The following is a 21,076-nucleotide window of genomic DNA, read 5'->3' as shown; positions in this document are numbered from 1 at the left end:
GGGTAGTAAAAAATAAAACTTAATCGAGGTAGTAAAAATAAACAAATATCTTATAATATTCACACACAGTCTTTTCAGTCAGTATTTTTTACTTCCCTGATCGAGCAAAGTTACAGTTTCTGACCCTATTTCCCTTGGTCACCCCATCACACGGGAACGTCTAGACCGATTTCACCAATCCTTTTTTTGTTGTTTCTTATTGTCAGAAGGTTCTTATGAAAGAAAAAAATTAAGAAAATTGCGCGGAAAATTAGAAAATTTAAGAATACTTAATCATCATACAAAATTATTTCTAACTAGCTGACCCGGCGAACTTCGTATCGCCTAACACAAACTTTATCGTATGGTATTAAAGTTCAAATTGACTTTTAAGTATTATCACAAATTTTTTGTATGGGAGTATAGAAAAGTGTTGTTTTTAGACTTTTTCAGGAAATTTAATTTTTTTTTTTTTTAGAATTTTTCTCTCCGTAAGAACCATCCTCGTACTTCAAGGAATATTTTAAAAAAAGAATTAGCGAAATCGGTCCAACCGTTATCGAGTTTTGCGCTTAGCGACACATTCAGCGACTCATTTTTATATTATAGAAGATTAAAACTTAGCGCTTTGGACAATATAAACTTTTTTAATGCAACCTTATGACGTTTGACATAGAATTGACAGAAGATTGGTTATAACACTTATTTTTTTATTTTATTCATAGTTAAGACAGGACAACGTCTGTCGGGTTAGCTAGTATTTATATATTTTCAACTCTAGAATACATAATATTGATTGCAAATATATGAGTATATTTTAGTTACACGCGTTTACATTTATACTTTATATAGTTACTAGCTGACTCGGCAAACGTTGTCTTGCCGCTAAACGCAATTTAAAAATAGGGGTTGGTAGTAGAAGGGTGAAAATTTAAGGTTGTATGTATTTTTCAACGTCAAATCATAATAAAACAAAAAATAATTTATCTAAAAATTAAAAAAAAAATAGGGGTGGACTACCCTTAACATTTAGGGGGGTGAAAAAAAAATGTTGTTCGATTCTCAGACTTACCCAATATGCACACAAAATTTCATGAGAATCGGTCAAGCCGTTTCGGAGGAGTTTAACTACAAACACCGCGACACGAGAATTTTATATATTAGATGTATTTTTTTTTTTTAATATTTGACACCTAGTGTTAAGTTAAACTAAGCAGATAAAAAAAATACCTCCTCCTCCTTATTACTCTCTAAGCATTTAAGTAATAATAATTAACTATTAAAATAAATGGTACAATTAATTTGCGTTAATCGCTAATACAATGACAATATCCTCATAAAATATTCGTGCCGTTCATGCTATTATGCTTTTAATGTGTATGACATCTATTAACTAGCATAATACCTCTAAAACTATCTCTAATCTTCATACATAAAAACGATACACGATAAGATCGGTGGCGTATAAAAAGTTAGTAATAAATGAGGTTTTATAGCATAAAGTATATTTTTATCTATTTAGATAATTACTAGTATTGATTTTAGATTAACCGTTGAAAACGAAAGAAAATTTCTCTTTCATGACATATATGTGACACATTTTACTGGACTGGAGTTTCGCAACTCAGCTGTATTGTAGGTTGGCGGACATCATATGTGCCTAATGACAATTTGTACAGATAATTAAATTTTTATAACATATATTGTAGTACGTCAATCTGCAATGTGTGTGCAAGTAATATGTGAAAAATTTTAGTTACAAACTAAGGTCAATTTAATCTAAATTTTTAAATTGTATAGTAGAATTTCCGTGCACGATTTTAATACCATACCTTATAATATAATTGTGTTTGCTGGCAAACGAAAAAACCGACTTCAATTACATCGATAAGTAAATACAACGTAGGTAGAGAAAAAATAGTCAAGTAGATAGGCATTATCAAAGATTACTCCAAAAGTTGTTATCAAATATCGATGAAATTTAAATGTGATCACATGATAAACATCGGTTTTCGATTAAATTAAAAGTCATCAAAATCGGTACACCCACTAAAAAGTTATGCCGATTTTCATGGGTTACCCTCGATTTCTATGGAATCACATCATCAGATCCTGGTTTCCTTAACGTGGTATTACACCTGGGATATCACCTTTCCAACAAAAAAAGAATTATCAAAATCGGTTAATAACCGACGAAGTTATCCCTGAACATACATAATATACATGTATATATATCGAATTGAAAAACCTCCTCCTTTTTTGAAGTCGTTTAAAAACTCTTTCTATAAAAATTATTTGAAAACAGAACTTTAATAATTCTTTGAACAAAGCGAAGTTATAACCGAACACGCTATTATAATTATCAACAATAAAATCTTTTGACATATAAAACTGTATCGTTTAAATTTCGATCAACTTTAATAGCCATTTAAGTGTTGTCTTTTAATCATGAAATGTTTTGACTCTATTATATATTTCGACTTTGTTTGATAAATAATATTCCTAATATAGAAAAAAAGTGTCATGCAATTTAATAAAAATTAATAAAATTCCTATTTAAAAACCATTTATAAAGTTTCACCGCTTGGCTAAAATTCCTACATGTTGTTAGCTAAAGGACAGGCTTCGCGATCGCGCTGTCGATTGTGCGATAACTACGCGATAAGGATGCAATCCAAAACTAGGGCAACTCAAAAGGTACAGTAGTTGCAAATACAAATTTATTTTAAAATTATTCCTGACAAAACTAAATTCTACTCCATTAAAGAAAAACAAAGATTTAAAGTTTTTACTTTCGTTATTTCTATGATACACAAACAGACCCTTTTAATATAAATATATTTTGATGAATGTTCCTCGCTTACAAAGACACACGTCCCCTTTGCCCGCCATTATGGCAGGTAAGCATGCAACGATATCATTTTAGTTTCGGCTCGTAAAATATAAAATATTGTTTAAAATAAATTGAATACTATCCTATACATATATAAATATAAACGAAACGCAACTTTTGTAATAAACCAATAATATGCTAATTTTTTTTTACAACTAGGTCGGCAAACATGTACGGCTCACCTGATGATAAGTGGTTACCGTTGCCTGCAATACCAGAAGCATCGCCAGCGTGTTGCCGACCCTACCCAATTTCCCCCAGTAGCCCTGGTCACCTTACTCACTATAGGACAACACTGCTTGAAAGTGGTATTATTTTAGTTGTGATCTTCTGTAAGCTAAAGCATTTCTCTTGTTTGAATATACCTTAATTTTACTAACAGTGCCACTTTTATATATATTTTGCATAGAGTGCTTATATTTAAACTTAACAGCAAATTCATGGATCTACATTTGAATGTATTATTAAGTAGGATTACAAGATATTTTATTGAGGTTAGGTACAGTAGGAAACATCTTGTTGAAAATTTTGAGTAGCCTCACTAAGGTTGAGGTCTTCACAGAAGATGACAGCAAAATAATACTATTTTCAGTCAGCTGTGTTAGAAATGCGTACGCAAAGAGGGCTAGAGATAGAGTAAATAATGCATGTGTAAAGCTCATGCCATTGCATGTGTCCATGAGCTACTGTAGCCGCTTACAACGACATTAACTGTAGCTTGTTTGTGGTTACCTTTTTGGTGTGAAAAGGTACCTGAAATCCAATATGTATAAAAATATATAAAATAGACAGTATTTAATCAAAAAATGGCTATGCTTGGGGTTTCTCTCAAAGATAGGATTAGAAATGAGACTATCCGCGAGAGAACGAAAGTAACCGACATAGCCTACAGAATTAGCAAGTTCAAGTGGCAGTGGGCTGGTCATCTTTGTCGCAGGACCGATGACCGTTGGAATAGACGGGTCCTGGAGTGGAGACCGCGTCTTGGAAAACGCAGTGTGGGACGTCCTCCGGCCCGTTGGATTGACGATCTACGTAAGATTGTCGGTGTAGTCTGGATGAGGAATGCGAAAAACTGGGATGTCTGGCGCGAACTTGGGGAGGCCTATGTCCAGCAGTGAACTGCAATAGCTGCTGAATAAAAAAAACCGTTGCTCGTATAAAACTTCCTATTATTTTATATACTTTGATATAACTACTATATAATATATTTTCACAGCGACGGGTGGAAAAATATATTAAGTAAATTCACCATTTTATATTAATATTTATTTTTGGAATTTTTATTACGTTTGTACTCATTTTTATTTTACTATTTTTAACGTTAAAATTTTATTATGAGTGTAACTCAGCATATCAGTATTATTGGAAAAGAATTATTTTTCATAAGGACTTTATAACTAATTGGAAAATTTCACGTTTAATATATTCATTTAAAACATAATATTGTATCATTCAAATTATCTCATTGTTTTTTTTTATGAATTGAAGCTTGGCTCGACTTAAGTGCATAATACGAGGCTATGAAACCTTTTATTTTGAAATTGGTTACTACAGTTCCTTTGAGAACGGGGAAGGAAATCAAAAAAAGTAATTCATAATGAATTCGGGGGACAGCTTGTATATAAATAAAATTCGTTTTACCAATAAACAAGTAATCTGAAACCCTTTGAAGACTTACAAACGATCGAATCTTGGATCAAACTTTTTGTGTTTGATCAAACATTTGCCTCCTTGTTTGACGCGTTTCTCTAAAAAGATATTTGACACGTTTGATAAAAAAATTTATTTGACAATTTATGGTAGACGTGGTCATCAAAAAAATTTTTTCGAATCCGAATAAAGTCATACAGCAGTAGCCAAAAAATATAACCGATTAGCATTGTTTTAAACGTAAAGCTTTTCCATTAATTTTAATGAGTGTGCAATTTATAGAGTCCTTTATGTGTGTATAAAAGGCTATCACACAAATTTCCACGAAATACCTGAAACAAAAATAGTTAAAGGGGAAGAAACTGATCTCAAAACCATAATTGTGTTTACTGATGGAACACAAAACAAAATTATAAAATAAAATAAGAATAATGTTGCGACTAATTTATTGTTATCTCTTTGTAATTTATTATTTAGTTTATTTTTATTAAAAATAATATTTAAAAATAATATATATTCTCGTAAAAATGACTGTCTAGTTAATACTTACAAATTCCTTCTCTATTACTTTTAATTATAGCCTAGCCTATATATTAAGATAAATTATTTAAAAAGTAGGACTGTCACTTAAAGTTAACATCGGTTCCGAGTCACCCGCGACCATGGCGCCTGCAATATCTGCGAAATATCGGGAACTTTAAAATTATAATCGCCGTAACTCCCGGAATCAAAAGTACTCATAGGGGCTGTGAAAACTTTAAAAACTTGTATCACTTTTAATTGGTATTTTAATTTTAATAAAAACCTACAAAATTATCTTAAACCGCGATCGTAAGCCTCGTTACTAATTCAACGATATTTAAACTCTTCATACATTTCTATATCCCGTCTAATGGCAAAAATAAATAAAGTCGAATTTCATGTTTCATTTCACGTGAGGGCCATCGAGAAACGATAAAATGTTTACACCGCGTATTCTTCTTTGTGAGTTTTCTACGTATCTAAATTCCTTATGTTATTGAAAATAGAAATGTATTCTTATTTGTTTTTATTGTATAAGTACCCTCGTATTTGTTTCATTATGACAACGTATACCTACATATATTTATTTATTATTTCACTTCTTTAATAGTCTTTAATAAAAAGGAGGTCTTTCTCAACTCGACTGTTTTTATACGTGTGTTTTTACTGAGTGTGCTTTTGTTTTAAAAATGGGGGCTTGTCATGTGTTCTCATTTAAATTTTAATGATATTTGATAAGTAGTTTTCGAGCTATCCCTACTAATAGTAAACATTTTTGAATATCATATCAAAAATTGACCGCTCCAGCGACGGTCGAACCCTCGTCTCCGACTGACCGTGTCGGCGCTCTAGCCAATTAAGCTATGGAACGATGTACCCGCTAGATCGAAATTTTTGGTAAGAAATGCTACGAAAGAAGTTATTAGATTTGATGAGCAGTTCGATAGTTGAAAACACGCCACCAAGAATCGGAAATGATGGTGACCAAAATAATTTCCACAATAAATTTGGATGAAATGTACGTTCGATGGCTGTGAAGTCTTACAATCATTTTACGTTGCCATTTTCTAATACTTCTTTCATAATTTGTAGATAAAATATCACCATGAAGTTACGTAGTGCTAAGTTAAGTACTGTGTGGCTACGGTACTAAAGAATATAGCCACCCCCTCTCTTCCCGTGGGTGTCGTAAGAGGCGACTAAGGGAAAACACAATTCCGCTACCAACTTGGAACTTAAAAAGCCGACCGGTGGCGGGATAACCATCCAACTGCTGGCTTTGAAATACACAGGCCGAAGACGGGCAGCAGCGTCTTCGGTGCGACAAAGCCAGCCTGCGGTCACCAACCCGCCTGCCCACCGTGGTGACTATGGGCAAAACACATGAGTTCACGTTATTTTTGGCGTAAACTTGTGGAGACCTATGTCCAGCAGTGGACTGTATAGGCTGTAATGATGAAGTAATGTGTAACAAAAGTGCGCCTATGTCTTTTTGAAGTTACACGTCTTTTGGCGCGTTAGGGAAAAATGGTGAAGAGTATTTTTTTACGATGCGCGCGCACACTATCACAAAAAAACCGACATCGTGAAGGTAGCTAGTCAACGAAGAAGAAGTTAGCAACGTGAAGTTAGCTAGCCAATGAAGTATAACTTCTTACATGCGTACACAAGTACACACAAACTTTTTTATTTTTTATTTTACCGTTTAATCATTTACTTCCCAAATATTTGTATAATTCAATGTTTCAATTTAAAATATCGATCTTATTGAGAGTAAACGTACGATACTATATCTTTTCGATTCGGTAAATCAGAATCTCAATATCAACCGATGTTTGCACGTGAAGATTGTTGACGTCCTTTGTGTGACGTCCTCGCCCGCTCTGAATAACACAATATACTTTTGAAAGATATAAAACGTACAATTCTATTCGATTTGATATAACCTCGTTTGGTTGTTTATTGTATCAAGACGTTTCAACCGAAATTTGTAATATTATTGCATAATACCGATGTTTTGCAATTTTTTACTGTTTGTGGAAAATGTTTAAAAAAATTCGCGTCTTTTGATATTTTTCTAGCATTTTTTTATAAGTATAATGTTAAATATTTTATATTATATGTTTTGCAATAAATAAATAAAATAGTTGTTACTATTTTCAAAATTAAGAGATAATTATATAATATATACTCCGCAGGGTCAAGAAATATTAAATTATTTATGTAATTTTATACTGTCGACAAAAATAAATTAACGACACATGTTTTTTAATTTCACTTAATAGTTTGAATTATTATTATTACTATTATTTTGTTGTTTTTTTCGGTATCTGTTATTTTCTAAAATACTAAATTTCCTAAATACTTTTATGCACTCAATTAAAAACTCAACATTAATCAAAAATTCAACATTTTTTTTCAAATTGTGTTGGTTCTATACTATCCGAAGGAACTTCGTTCCTACCTGGTGTCCCGTGAAACCACATAATTTTTGTATTCTTAGTTTTTTTTTTCTCAATTGTAGATACCTATATATTTTTGTAAAAGGAGTTTAATTAAAATACCATTTATTTCTACATATTTTAGTCTAGAACTATAAATAAAACACTTAAGAGAACAGATGGACGAAAAAACAGTTGCTATAAAGGACCCGATGTATTATGTTCGGGGAGTGCGATCGAATGCAAATTTCATCTACAAGCACTATTTCTATTCAATATTTCTTTGTTATATTTGAGTTAGAATCTCGTATTCCTAGCAAGAGAAGTAAGAAAAATGCATGACAAATTCCATATTATGTTGTATTTCTGTGACAGTAATTTATTTTTTGTTGTATTTGCGTTTATTTATTTCGATAAATAAATAAATAAAAATCAAGTCCAAAAGAGCTTAAATCATATTTTATAGTATATACAATGTAGTTAACAAATCTGTACATTAAATTAATCTACCTTAAAAAAGTTTACTAGTAATAGTTTAGTTTTACAAACGTCATATTAATCAGTCGTGTGACTGATATTACATCACTTCCGTTATATATTTTTCTTACGGTTTTAGTATCACATTTTTTTAAGTTCGGTCGCCCAGCCAAATGTCAAGCCTGCTGTAAGGAACTTCGTTCCAAAACTGAACATAAAAAATATGTATAAAATATTGAATCGATTCCACGTGTAGGTAATACAGTCAACAATGCCAAAAAAGTTAATCTATTTAAATAAAAATGAATGTTGCTAAGCGCACAACTTGAAAATGGCTCGACCAAATTCGATTAATTTATTTTTTTGTACGTTCCTTAAGGCTTGCGGAAGATTTTGATATGAAAGTAAAGTGATCACTCGGAAAACGTTACATTTATCTAATTTTTACTATTAACTTTTTACAGAACAAAGTCTGTCCGTGTAGATAGTTAAAAATAACTGTAACGTGTCAACAGCGTTGTTAAGATTCAAATTCACATCTGAGTATTATTTACAAATTCTCAGTTAAATCGCATTACGTATTAGTTCATTGCGTCTGTTTCCCAACACTGAGATGAAAGCTTAATTTGTAATAATGCATAGCTTACATTCCTTAAATCACAAAGGATTAGTTCCGCTTACTGTAAATACTATACGCAAGTATGTATGGTGTATAAATTAATACAATTGAATGGTTGAAATGTATATATTTCTTGATATTCTCTGTGTATTCTTAAGTAATTTGCGATGCATTTTAAGATCTGTTGATTATGCTTCGCTTCAGACTGTAATATCCCACAGCTGGGCATAGGCCTCTTTTCCCTTGGAGTAGGATCAGAGCTTAATCCACGACGCTGCTCCAATACGGGTTGGTGGATATATTCTCTACTATAAGTAGCGACCGCTATCAGGTGTACATGATAACAACCGGATCGCAGGCTTAACGTGCTATCCGAGGTGATTATGTTTAAAGTATAATAATGAACATATAATAATAATAATTATAATATATGTTGTTTAACTGAGGTAGGACCCAGCAGGGATTTCGTGCTCAAAATATTGAGCAACCCAACTGAGGTAGTACCTCGACCCTACAGAAGACCACAGCTAACACATACAGCTGTGTTCCTCTTGGTGAGTAAGGTGACCAGAGCTCCTGGGGAGGATTGAGGATTGGGTCGGCAATGCGCTTGCGATGCTTCCGGTGTTGCAGGCGTCTAGCAGCTACAGTAATCGCTTACCATCATGTGAGCCGTACGCTTGTTTGCTGACCTAGTTATATTCCCCTCAGGAGCTCCGGCCACCTAACTCACCACCAGGAACACAACACTGCTTGAAAACAGTATTATTAAGCTGTGATCTTCTGTAAGCTTGAGGTACTATCTCAGTCGGGCTGCTCCAAATTATGAACAAGATAAATACATCAAAATGTACGAATATTCCATTTGTGTTTTAATTGATCGCTGAAAATAAATTTGATCACACAAAACAATGCGCTTCACATTTTGCTTTATTTCATTTCAAATAGATAATAATAACCGTCGCGTATCTATCGCTCTATTGGAATATGTTTTTGTTTACGTGGAATACGTTACCGTGACTAGTTTTCGAGGTTTTGTTTATTTAAAATTCAATATGATTTGTGTTTTTAGTACTCGTACTAACATCAATTACGTAAAAAAAAAATAATTTGCATTGTTTCGAATTTTGAATTCTATATTTTTATTAATTAAAAATATTATTGTTTTAACAAACCTGTTCTATACAATTTTTGGTATTCAGACTTTACTGTAGACTTAGAATGAAGTGACTGTGTCAAGTGATCGTAACGAAATGGTGTTTCTAAGTGACTCATTTATCGGATTTGTAAAATCAATTGTATATTTACAATTATGCCGTGTGGTGTCGGCCAAGTAGAATAGCACCACCCCCTTTCTTCCCGTGGGGGTCGTAACAGGCGACCGAGGGTTAAATCTGGCTCAAAATCATCAGGGTCCCGGAATGGGGTCTCTGTCAATCGTTCGTGGCATAGCTCTAAAATGCGAAAGACTCTTGCAGCCGAACTGGCTCTAGGACTGCGATGAGCTGAAGTGATGATGATGATACATTTTCGACAGTATGAAGGGAACTGTATGACATTTTGATGCTATTCGTAAAAAAAAAGTAAAAAGTAAGCCAGTTTTTTAAACTCTTATTGATATATCTTGGTTGCGACCTCTTGTAACTTTACCATTTTGTAGTAAGGATTATCTTTATTAGGTAATATAGCTTATGAAGTCAAAATATAATTTTTAACTACATAAAATATCGTTGTTCTGAATACTCAAATCAAACCAACAAAATACAATCTAATCATATAACCAATATATGATTAAATATCTATTAAGATCTTCGAAGGAATCCCACATATATTCATAATTATAATTGAACAAACGTTTCAAGTTTCAGATTGACGCAGACATGGATACTAATTTCGTAAATACTTGAATGTAATTCCTCTAGTAACGTGAAACTCGATACCATATCGGAAACATTAATTACAGAGAAATAATTATTGTTAATAGGAATAATAATATTACAAACAATAATAACCAATGTGGTTTACTGACAGTAAGTTATTCTTTTGAAATTCATACAGGTATGGACTTTATCAGCCCGTTTCATTAAAAATTAGATCTCATACTTGAAAAGATTGTGTATTCAGATTATTCTTAGTTCTGTTTGAAATAAAAATACAAATAATTAGACAATAAAAACAAACAATACATTTATTATATAATTTGTAGTCTCCAAGCGAAATGAAACAAATGTTAGTAATTCAATTGTTTATTCTCGGTACATTCAAAGCAATGTCAAGTGCCTTTAATCTACACTTAAAAATAATATATACATTATTGATGAACTGTTTAACCGTGAACTAGACATTGTTTTTGTAAATAATATTAAATAGTTGAATATTGATAATGTTTATTATAGAAATGTTGAGGCCAAGCAGTTAATATCAGTGGTACAGTCCTTAGCCGTGCTCGATATAAGGCTTTCTGTTATAGATGTTATTAATTGTATTGAATTAATAAAATTCAATGATACTAACAAATGCTAATTTTATGAAACAATTGTATTCTTAACAACAAAATATGTTAAGACGGTAACCAATAATAATTTCCGAAAACTATACAATTCAGATGAAACTCGTAAAGGAAAATATGTTTTGAATAAAAAAATAGAAAAAAATCAATATAGCTAATATATGTCATTAAAAATATAATATTGAATAGTCGAATATGAGATCAGTAATGATTGTGTAACATGTGAAATGTAAAATGTAAATCTTGTTTTTTTTTTTTTTTTTTTACATCATAACAGCAAGCTTTATGTTAAATCAACTTACAATTATTACCTAATTTTAGCGTAAAAACATCGGTGCATCGACACCCTACACAGTCAATCACCCTTCACTGACAAAAATATAACTTTTTTATTCTTCTACAAAATTGTCTTTACAATTAGTTTCCTATCTAAATATTTTGATATGAGAAGTTTTAAGCTTTCCATCACTAAACTCTTTTTGATTGTGCCATTTTCAAATCATACAACATTTAACACTTCTCATATCAGAATCTTTACTTAGCTAAATATTAACCTCGCGATATTGTCGGCGTAATTTACAACTAACCTCACAGGTATCCCCAAAAATAATACTCAGATCACTTGCAAGCACATTTTTCTCTCACGTTATTTCTAAAAAAAGCGTTCATATTTTAAAATGTCTTCATTAAAATATGCTCAGCAAGCGGTGCCGCTATATCCGCTATCACATCATTATTTTTGATATTTTTTTGTTTCCTATGCATCATACACTTCTTTTGCTTGAGTCCGATTTCCGATTTGTTGTGTGTTGTTTTAATTTGCGTCGATATTGATAGATTACGTTTTTTTAATCCGCACGTTTTATTATCGCACGTATTGTCCACCGAAACACTTTTTGTAACGTCTCGTTCATCACTTTTAACGATTTCATCACTTTTAACTAATTCTTCATTGTTTGTTGTCACTTCTGCTTCGGTTGCACCGACTGCGAGCTGCCTATGGTCGAAGCATGTTGTTGATTTCTGTAAATAAAAAGTAGTGTTTGGAAATATTTCTCTTACTATCTAACGTCAAAAACTTTAAAAAAAATTAAAACTGATCATTATACTTTACTTGCAAACAGTAGTTACACAGCTAATTTAATTGTTGTAATGCATTTTTAAGTCATAATATTATGGGTATCAATTAATGGAAAAAAGCGTGTAGTGTAATTTAAACACAGCAGATGTGTAACTTCTGAAGAGTCGTAGGAAGGTAGGCCGATGCGATTTGTTCTATCGACGATGATAACGGCCTCGTGAAAACAGTCGTAAGCGCCATATAAAAAGGCGTCGCTTACGCGTTTATGTGTTTGGTTTTTATCGTGATGCTTTTTCGTTTTATCGAGTTTCAAATCGCAACGATTTCAAAGAAGTTTTACTTTATAAATATTAAATTACGAATTTCGATATATTAAGTGAAGATGTAGATTTGAACTTTGAACTTGTCATAAAAAATAGGAAAAAAAAATATTTTCCTGGAATCAAGTAAACTATGACAACAAGAAGGAAATATATATTAATAGATTTGCAAAATGGAAATTACAGATTTCTTGGAAATGTGTAATTTTTACTAATTTTTATTTTGAATTTATATAAATGGAAGACACAGTATACAGCCATTGATTGACTTGAGACTTCTTACTTGGTGAGAAATAGTTTTATATAGCTAGTATGTCACACGTATAAATTTGATACCATCGTAAATAATAACGCAAAGTTGAAGCTAGATTTTATACTATGGTAGCATGCGAAACAAACATCACAATGTCAGTTGAGTATGATCAAAGCTAATTTGACTTTTGACTGACATTAAATGATACTATATTATACGAGAAATATGAAGTTTAAATGATGAATAAGACAATAGGGTTACAAGAGTTGAATACAAATATAATAGACACATTTCTTAGTGACGAAAATATGATATTTACATGGGGTATGTAATGGGTCTGAAAGCTGTTGCTAACAGAAACCACAAACTCAGTGATTTGCCATAGGATATACTTAAGTCCAACAGTGGATAAAACACCATCGTAAACTGTAAATTACAAAATGATAAAATAAGTTATAAGAGAAAGTTAAAACATTCATTAGATTTGCTAAAGTAACGTGACGTAGCGCTGCGCCATTGCTATGATAATGCGGCGTTGTACCGCAATACAGTTTACGGTTACGCGTAGAATTATTATTAGATCATTTTTAAATGGCGCGAACTTCTCATACTGTGTCGCAGTTCTATGACCCATGTCTATTATGTTTTATTAGCTGGGTCGAAAGTAAAACATGGCATAATAACTCCACGAGAGATGATATAAGCAAACGCTGTACTATAGAGAAGCAACAAGTGGACAAGTTCTTGGAGAAAAACTAAGGAATGTACTCAATTGAATGTATGTGTAACTTTAAACAATATGTCAGAGGGGCATTAGGTACCTATATTTGAATTAAAAAAAAAACGAATGTGCTTTAGACCACACGACTAAAGCAAAACATCTTTAGCTCCATCTATATGTATGTATATAGTCATATGTCATACAATTAATATATATTATATATACATATATTAATTTTCAACAAATATTTGAATTTATTATGGGTTTTCATTGATAAAATAGTTTAACTAGCTCTCTCTCTTTCTATCTTCACTAACTTATATAAGTTTTACTTCAATCATCCTTTGCTTACGGTAGGGTTGACAGCTTTGGAGTAGGCGAGCGCTCGGCCTTCTAGCTCGAGCCGGAGGCGCCAGTCTCGTAGGTACGTGTGCGCCGCCGCCGCGCTCGGCCAGCCGCGCCGCCACGTGTGCCACCTGAGTATATGAGTATACCACTATGTATATACATAAAGTTTTGTATTGATAGTGGTCGCCTAGTGGTTGAAATACGACCATAATTGATTTAAATTATAAGTGTGGATTACTAAAGTTCTGTTGTTAAAGACAACAGAACTTCTATAATAATAAACAAAAGATTATTATATACGTGTGTGTGTGTCAAATACATGGTAGTATGTGTAATGTTTTTTTTCTATTAATTTAATGTATTTTTTATGTATAATTAAAAAAAATAGCTTTCTGCATACCTTCTTTATATAATCAACTAGCGACCCGCCCCGGCTTTGCACGGGTGCAATGTTGATACTAAATATACTACAGAATACCTTTATTTATAGTGTGAAGCTAGCTTATAGCATGCTTATTAACATAATAACAACATTCAAATATGCGTCGTTAGATTACACGTTGTTAGAGAATGCGTTGAAGAAATAAAGGTTCACTGCTCGTTCCCCGTAGGTGATAGCGTGATAATTTGTAGCATATATGTTGACCTGACTTCTTAATAATATTTGTGCCAAATTGTAAATCCATGCAGTACTTTTTGAGTTTATCCCGGAGATACATACAGACAGACAAAAATTCTAAAAACTATATTTTTGACTTCGGTATCGATTGTAGATCACACCCCAAGTATTCTTTTAAAAAATATTCAATGTGCAGTTTTGACTTTCCTACCATTTTATTATATGTATAGATAGGTGTGCGAAATTTCATACTCCTCCGTCTGCGCAATTTTCGTAATAAGGGGCACAAAGTTTTTGCTTCTTGTATTAATATATAGACTATTATACTACGGTAGTTAAATCTTAATTTATATAAAAACACATGAGTCACCTATTAAGATACAGACTTTAGCTAAGGTTAAGGCTAATAATATAAATATATGGATAATATACAATATAGTAAGAAACTTTTGACTTGTATCAATACCGATATTTATATAAAATGAGACTTGAGAAAGTATGACGAATAATTATAACGAGTAACAAATAGCGAGGAAGCTCCAGTCAGGAAATGTGACATATACAATTGTAACCACACTTGTATGATTAATTTTACATAGACTCGAATATCAGGGAGGGATTATCAGATAATCCTTTTTTATATTTTTAGAGTTGGTACTGCAAAATAGGGCGCAAAAAATTTGATTTTTAAATTTCAATTTCAACTGCTTTTATTTGTCGATATAAGTCATGAATTTGTACGTATATGTACACAGACCTTTTACTACATATCTGTAACGTAGCGAGCTTAACTCGCGCCCGGGGCACAATACCTTTTAAGCCCCTCCTTCCCCTTCAAAAACCATAGTTTTTCGGACCATTTAGCTTCCCTTTGTGAGTAGCGCTCGGGGCATGATAACCCCCCTTGCCCCCTCTCTACGCAACTGCTACATAATTATATGCAATTAAAATATCAATTATCTGTTGCATTATTTTTAGAACACTGTAACTATAGTATTATTAACTCATATGTACATGTTATTTGCATATTTTAGTAAGTGTACTAGGAAATTATAAAATCATTTCACTAGAATGTTCTTAACCCATTATTATTTTACCATCGACATGATTTGACAGCAAACATTGATATAGGCATTTATAGGTTTTCAATTAGTTTTGTTATTTACACACAATGCGTAGTGCGATCAAAATCATATTAACGTTAATAACAATACGTGGTTTCCGACGATCTCGTATAATTATGATTTTATGTATTCTACAAATTTAACCAATAATTATATTCATATAAAGTATTAATGAATTATATTTTGTTAAAGTTTTGTAGTAATTAAACATAAAATTAAAAACAAATTTTCAAAATTAAATTGATAAGTCGTATTAAGTTGATACGATTTTTCGTCGTTTATTTAATTTAAAAAATAATATAAAGACTTTTCGATTCTTTTGCATCAGATGTCGATCGTACCCTAAACGCTTCTATAACTTCCCGTGAATTAAAAAAAAAAATAACGAAAAAATGTTCATATTCTTGTTAAGGTTTCTATTTTTAAACAATTGCATTGTAAATAAATTGACGGATCATTTCCCTAAACGAATAAAAGAGACTTTTAAAAGTATTTAAGAAGTTCAGTATTCCTAAAATGGAATCCATTACCAGGTTTTATAAAAAACAAACAATCCCTTATCACAAAGGGTAAAAAAAGTAAAGAAATCAGAGAAATATAATATCGCTTAAAACTATAAGGAAAAATGGAGGCCAGAATTACGACTTAAGATTTTCACTACATTCTGAAATCGGGTAAACTTTTGTATGTGACATCCATCCATCTCCTTGATCCTATTGATTATAAAAAAAATATTACATATGAATATAATATACAAAATATATATGTATATTAGTTAAATTCTTACTTACTTATATATTAAAATGTCGGCTTCTCTTGTCTTCACAGAAAATTATAATAATATAGGCAATGAAAATTATAGAAGTTTGATTTAATCAGAGTGAAAAACGCATTAAGAGAAATATTAAATATGAAAATATTAACACACACTAAAGATACAATACAGTTAAAAATATATAATAAATAGTCGTCTCTATTATTATTGAGTCTTACCTCGTCAATAGCTGTAACGTCCTAGACTTTTGTCCCAAACTCCTGTACATGAGCGCCGTTGATCTAAATGAGATTAAATCTCCTCTGATAGGTTTCTCGACGTTTCGATTTCTGAAGCTTAATCTCGTGGCTTCAAGGAAATATTTGGCGGCGGCTCCCGGTAAGCCTGGGGAAGTTTTCAACATTGAGAAATATTATATTTCCTTGGTTGAAAGGTTTCTGGGATTTCGATTTGTCCAAACTTCAGCAGTGGAATTACTTTTTAATTTACCGATTGTTTTCAAAACAAAATGTGATATTCGAGTGAAATGCTGTACGTCTTGGACTCTTGGACTTCCAAAAAAACCCTATTTCAACATATATATTATTCTTCATATTATACTAATTATAAAGAAGGTATTAGAAAAGGTACTAATATTTCATATTACTTAAACAGAACTGACAATCTTTTATCAAGTAAAAAGCAATTACATAAAGAATAAAGGTGAAGACGTCGTCCTTTAATATCGACGATAAAAGTAATCAAAGAACAAATAGTTGCTTGAAACAATAAATAGACTTCAAAATTGAAATTTCGTCTCGAGTAGGTATTTAATTATGTTTATGTCGCAAACATTATATATTAGTCTTTGCTTTATTTGATTTACGTTTAGAAATTAAAGAACAATTGTGAACTAAACAAAGAGTCTTTTGTTTATATATAAGTAACAAAGTTTTAAGTTGCTATTGTTTCGACATCTGAGACGTTAGGTGAAAACTGTGTAGTACCATTAATTTACAGAATGAAAAGATGGACTATCGCAAGGGCAAAGTAATAAGTATTTGTTTAAGACAAACGAAATTTCTGGTCTGATAAGGAAAGTATTTTTACCTGAATATACTATCGAAAAAACTTGGCAAATTTATTTCTGTTGGCATATTTTTTTTTTTTATACATATAACTAGGTTGGCAAACAGCGTACGGCTCACCTGATGGTAAGCGATTGCCGCGTTGCCGACCCAATCCCAAATCCCTCCCCAGGAGCTCTGGTCACCTTACTCACCAACAGAAACACAATACTGCTTGAAAACAGTATTATTTAGCTGTGGCCTTCTGTAAAGTAGAGGACCCCAGTCGGACCGCTCCATATTTTGAGCAAATTTCCCGCTGAATGGCATATTCCAATTTGTTATAGACAGTTCCTAACAATCAACTCCCTGACATCAACAGGCATGAAATATACAATCTTAAGATACAATGAAAACAATTCACCAAAAGCCTACTTTGAAATACCTTTTTTACTCAACCAGTTTCCATAGAGCACGTAATGTTCCCAATTATTCGGCTCCAATTCCAGCAGTCTCTTCAAAATCTTCGGTTTCTCAGATTCCGGCTTCAGAGACAAAAGTTCGACTTGCGCTTGAACGAATCTCGGCTGTAGTACTATGCAGCGTTCCAGCATTTTGATTGCTTGTATGATACGACCGCTTTTTCTGAAGGAGTTGTACGATATTGTAGTGTTTTCTTAGAAAAGAAATAGAGTGCAGGAAAGTAACTGAGAATGATCGAGATGTTTAGCTAACTGAGAATATTTTAATATTTTTTTTAATTTACTTGAAATATCATGTTTTGTTCATTGCTAGTTTTTTTTGTTTGTTAATTCGAGGATTACTCCTACAATGTGAGAATTAATATTTTATTTAACTACAGAATGTAACAGAGCGAAAGCCATTGAATTTATAACAGATTTTTCTCGAAAGAGATATCATTATTAGTTAAATTAGTTAAAATAGTTTTTAAGTTTCAATTATTTTGTATTTCAGTAAAAAATAGAATACTGTTAATTAAATTTCACACACACGTCACAGAAATAATTATTACAATATTCTCCATAATGCTTCTCTTCGGTAATCATGATTAACAATGATTTTAATCTGTTTCGTGTCCACATCATACGCAAGCTTTGTAATTATTGCGTAATAATTATGTATGAAATTCGGGTTTTAGTCGCATTTATTATATTAATATATTAAAATATATTATAATTTAATTAAAATGTTTTATAATAAAACAGTACAAACGACCACTGAGATAATGCTTTGCCATTTTGCGGTTAAGTTTTATTCAGTATTAATGAGGGAATGACGAGTTTAATAAAATATATAATTATTTCGTTCCCACAATGGAATAATAACAGGTTTTTCGAAAACTCATTGTCAATAAATTATTGTTACGAATCGCTTGTTACCTTTGCTTCTGACATGGTGAAAGCGGTCTTAAATAATGAATATTAATTAATATTATCTGAGTAAATTATAGACATGTTGGATACAAGTATTTCTAGAATCGAAATTATTTCTGTTATTTGACGGCAGTGTTTCATACATTTTCGATAAAAAAAAATATTTTGGTATTTATCCACCATAACTCTCCATTTCTTAGACATAGTGAGAATTAGGGTATGATGGGGCTGGCATGTCTGTGTAGACAAAAGTCCCTAAAAAAAATAAAGAATAAAAAAAAAACTTTTTTAAAATGTTGTGCGTAAATTATTATATATGTAGTTGTATTATACCTATCAATATATCTTTCATATTTTTAATGAATTTATTTATTTATTTTAATTATATATATTTATAAATATTTACTTATTTATATATAACTTTTTTATATTTATGTATCTATCATATCGTAGTTTATATCTACGTACGTCTGATAATGCCTCGTATTTTTAATATTAAACATGTATCTTTCTTTATATGCGTCTGTATTTTAAATTAAGAATAAATAAATAAATAAAAATAATATTAAAAAATAAACAATCATTTTATTGTGACATTACGCGTAAAAAACGTTAGTCAAGGAACAGGAACAAGTATCAAGGAACCAAGGACGCGTAGCGACAAAGTAACGCTTTTTATAAAATAGGAATAAATTTACTAAATGAAAACGAATGGACGAGATCCTTTCAATTTACCGAATCAAGCTGTCATTGATTTCGTCAATATTTCCTTGTATTGGAATGTTTATATGAAGTGGATACCATTTTACTTCCAAACAAGCGAAAACTGTTGTTTTTTGTAGATTTTCTTCGTAGTAAGTAACTTTATTTTTAATTGTGAGAAATTAACAGACAGGTCCAAAATTTTGCGACTGAAACTTCAGATCAAGTTTGATGCGATTTTTTTAAATAAATACTAAAAACATATGACACTAGACACAATATTTTTTTTATTACCTATTGTTAATCGATTTCTAAATATTAACTTTTTTGTATCAAAATTAATCATTCCAAAAATACTCAAAATTTCTATCACTACACTTTCTACGAAAATTACTTTGTAGTTAGATCGGAAGACAATAAAATAACTTACTTGTATAATTTCCCAAGATTATAGTGAGCATTCACGTGGTGCCTGTTGTATTTGATTGCTTTTAAAAAATGCTGTTCTGCACTGTCCGCGTTGATCAGCGTACCGATATTGTTGTGAGCACTTGCATACGACGGCCATAACCTTAACCAAGAATACAACATTATAAACAAAACAGCTTTTGTGTGCTTTTATGAAACCAAATTTTTGCAAAGCAAGAATTTTTTTTTTTCCATTTTCAAAAAATGTTTTGAAAATTATTCGATTAATGCTGCCTGCTATTTTTTCCTTATTCTACAGCCGAGTGTAATGCGAATTGCGTCAGAAAAATTTAGACGTCGGAAAAAAAGGTTTTACTTAAAAAATATATATATTAGTTGAACTTATATGCGTAACTGAACTTAGAAAACAGCTTTGTTGAACAAAACAATAAACAATTAAAATTCGTTATATTCTGAATTACATGATGTAAAATTAAAATCGGAAATCCCAGTTCAAAGACGGTATTCATTATTTGCCGGCTCATAATGCCGTAATTGAAAAACACGTTTCGTTTATAAGATTAAATCGAAAGCTCTTCCAAGCTTCAATTTTCGTAGGAAAATATTTTGTTATTAAAAATATTGAATCGATGGTTAGTAATATAAGCGTTATGTTTTTCTCTTGGTTTTTTTATTAATTTTTGATTATATTTATGTTCTCTTACAATCATTTACATTTAAATTTAATAAATAACACACACATAAAAAGTTCGTAACTTGTTCTGTATGTTATATAACTTTTAGTTTTCCTAAGTTGTTAAATTTTATTTTCTTACAACATATTAATGATGAATTACAAAAAATTTACTTGCTTAAGCCTTTAAGTTTATACGCAAGTAACTGCCATGCATATTTCATACCAATAATATTTTATTATAATTTTATTTAAATGTACCTATATAGTGATTATAATATACTCGTAGTCAGTATATCATATAGTAGTAATAATAAATGCCTCACACTCAACGGCCCCCAGTAAGATTTTCTCCTTTGTTGAGGGTCCGGCAACACACAACTCATACGCACAAACGACCAGACCACGACAAACATCTGTATGGTCAATACAAATGTTTTTTTTTTATGTCACTAGGTCAGCAAACAAGCGTACGGCTCACCTGATGGTAAGCGATTA

The 21,076-nt window shown here is 31.4% G+C and overlaps 1 protein-coding gene across 1 annotated transcript in view; it reads right to left on the bottom strand.

Moving 5' to 3' along the window:
- Nucleotides 1-11,765: 11,765 nt before the first annotated feature.
- Nucleotides 11,766-21,076, bottom strand: part of LOC123669969 (protein O-mannosyl-transferase TMTC1-like) — a 108,373-nt gene continuing 99,062 nt past the window's right edge. Inside the window, exons 10-14 of the mRNA XM_045603476.1 lie at nt 19,907-20,047; nt 17,826-18,025; nt 16,553-16,718; nt 13,821-13,944; nt 11,766-12,116 (exon numbers count right to left, since the gene is read on the bottom strand). Coding sequence (XP_045459432.1) covers nt 11,766-12,116; nt 13,821-13,944; nt 16,553-16,718; nt 17,826-18,025; nt 19,907-20,047 — 982 coding nt within the window. The remainder of the gene's footprint in view (nt 12,117-13,820; nt 13,945-16,552; nt 16,719-17,825; nt 18,026-19,906; nt 20,048-21,076) is intronic.

Source organism: Melitaea cinxia, chromosome 4 (genome assembly GCF_905220565.1).
Source record: "Melitaea cinxia chromosome 4, ilMelCinx1.1, whole genome shotgun sequence".
Lineage (NCBI taxonomy): Eukaryota > Metazoa > Arthropoda > Insecta > Lepidoptera > Nymphalidae > Melitaea > Melitaea cinxia.
The sequence above is the reverse complement of the archived record's forward strand: the minus strand, read 5'-3'. Positions and strand labels throughout refer to the sequence as shown.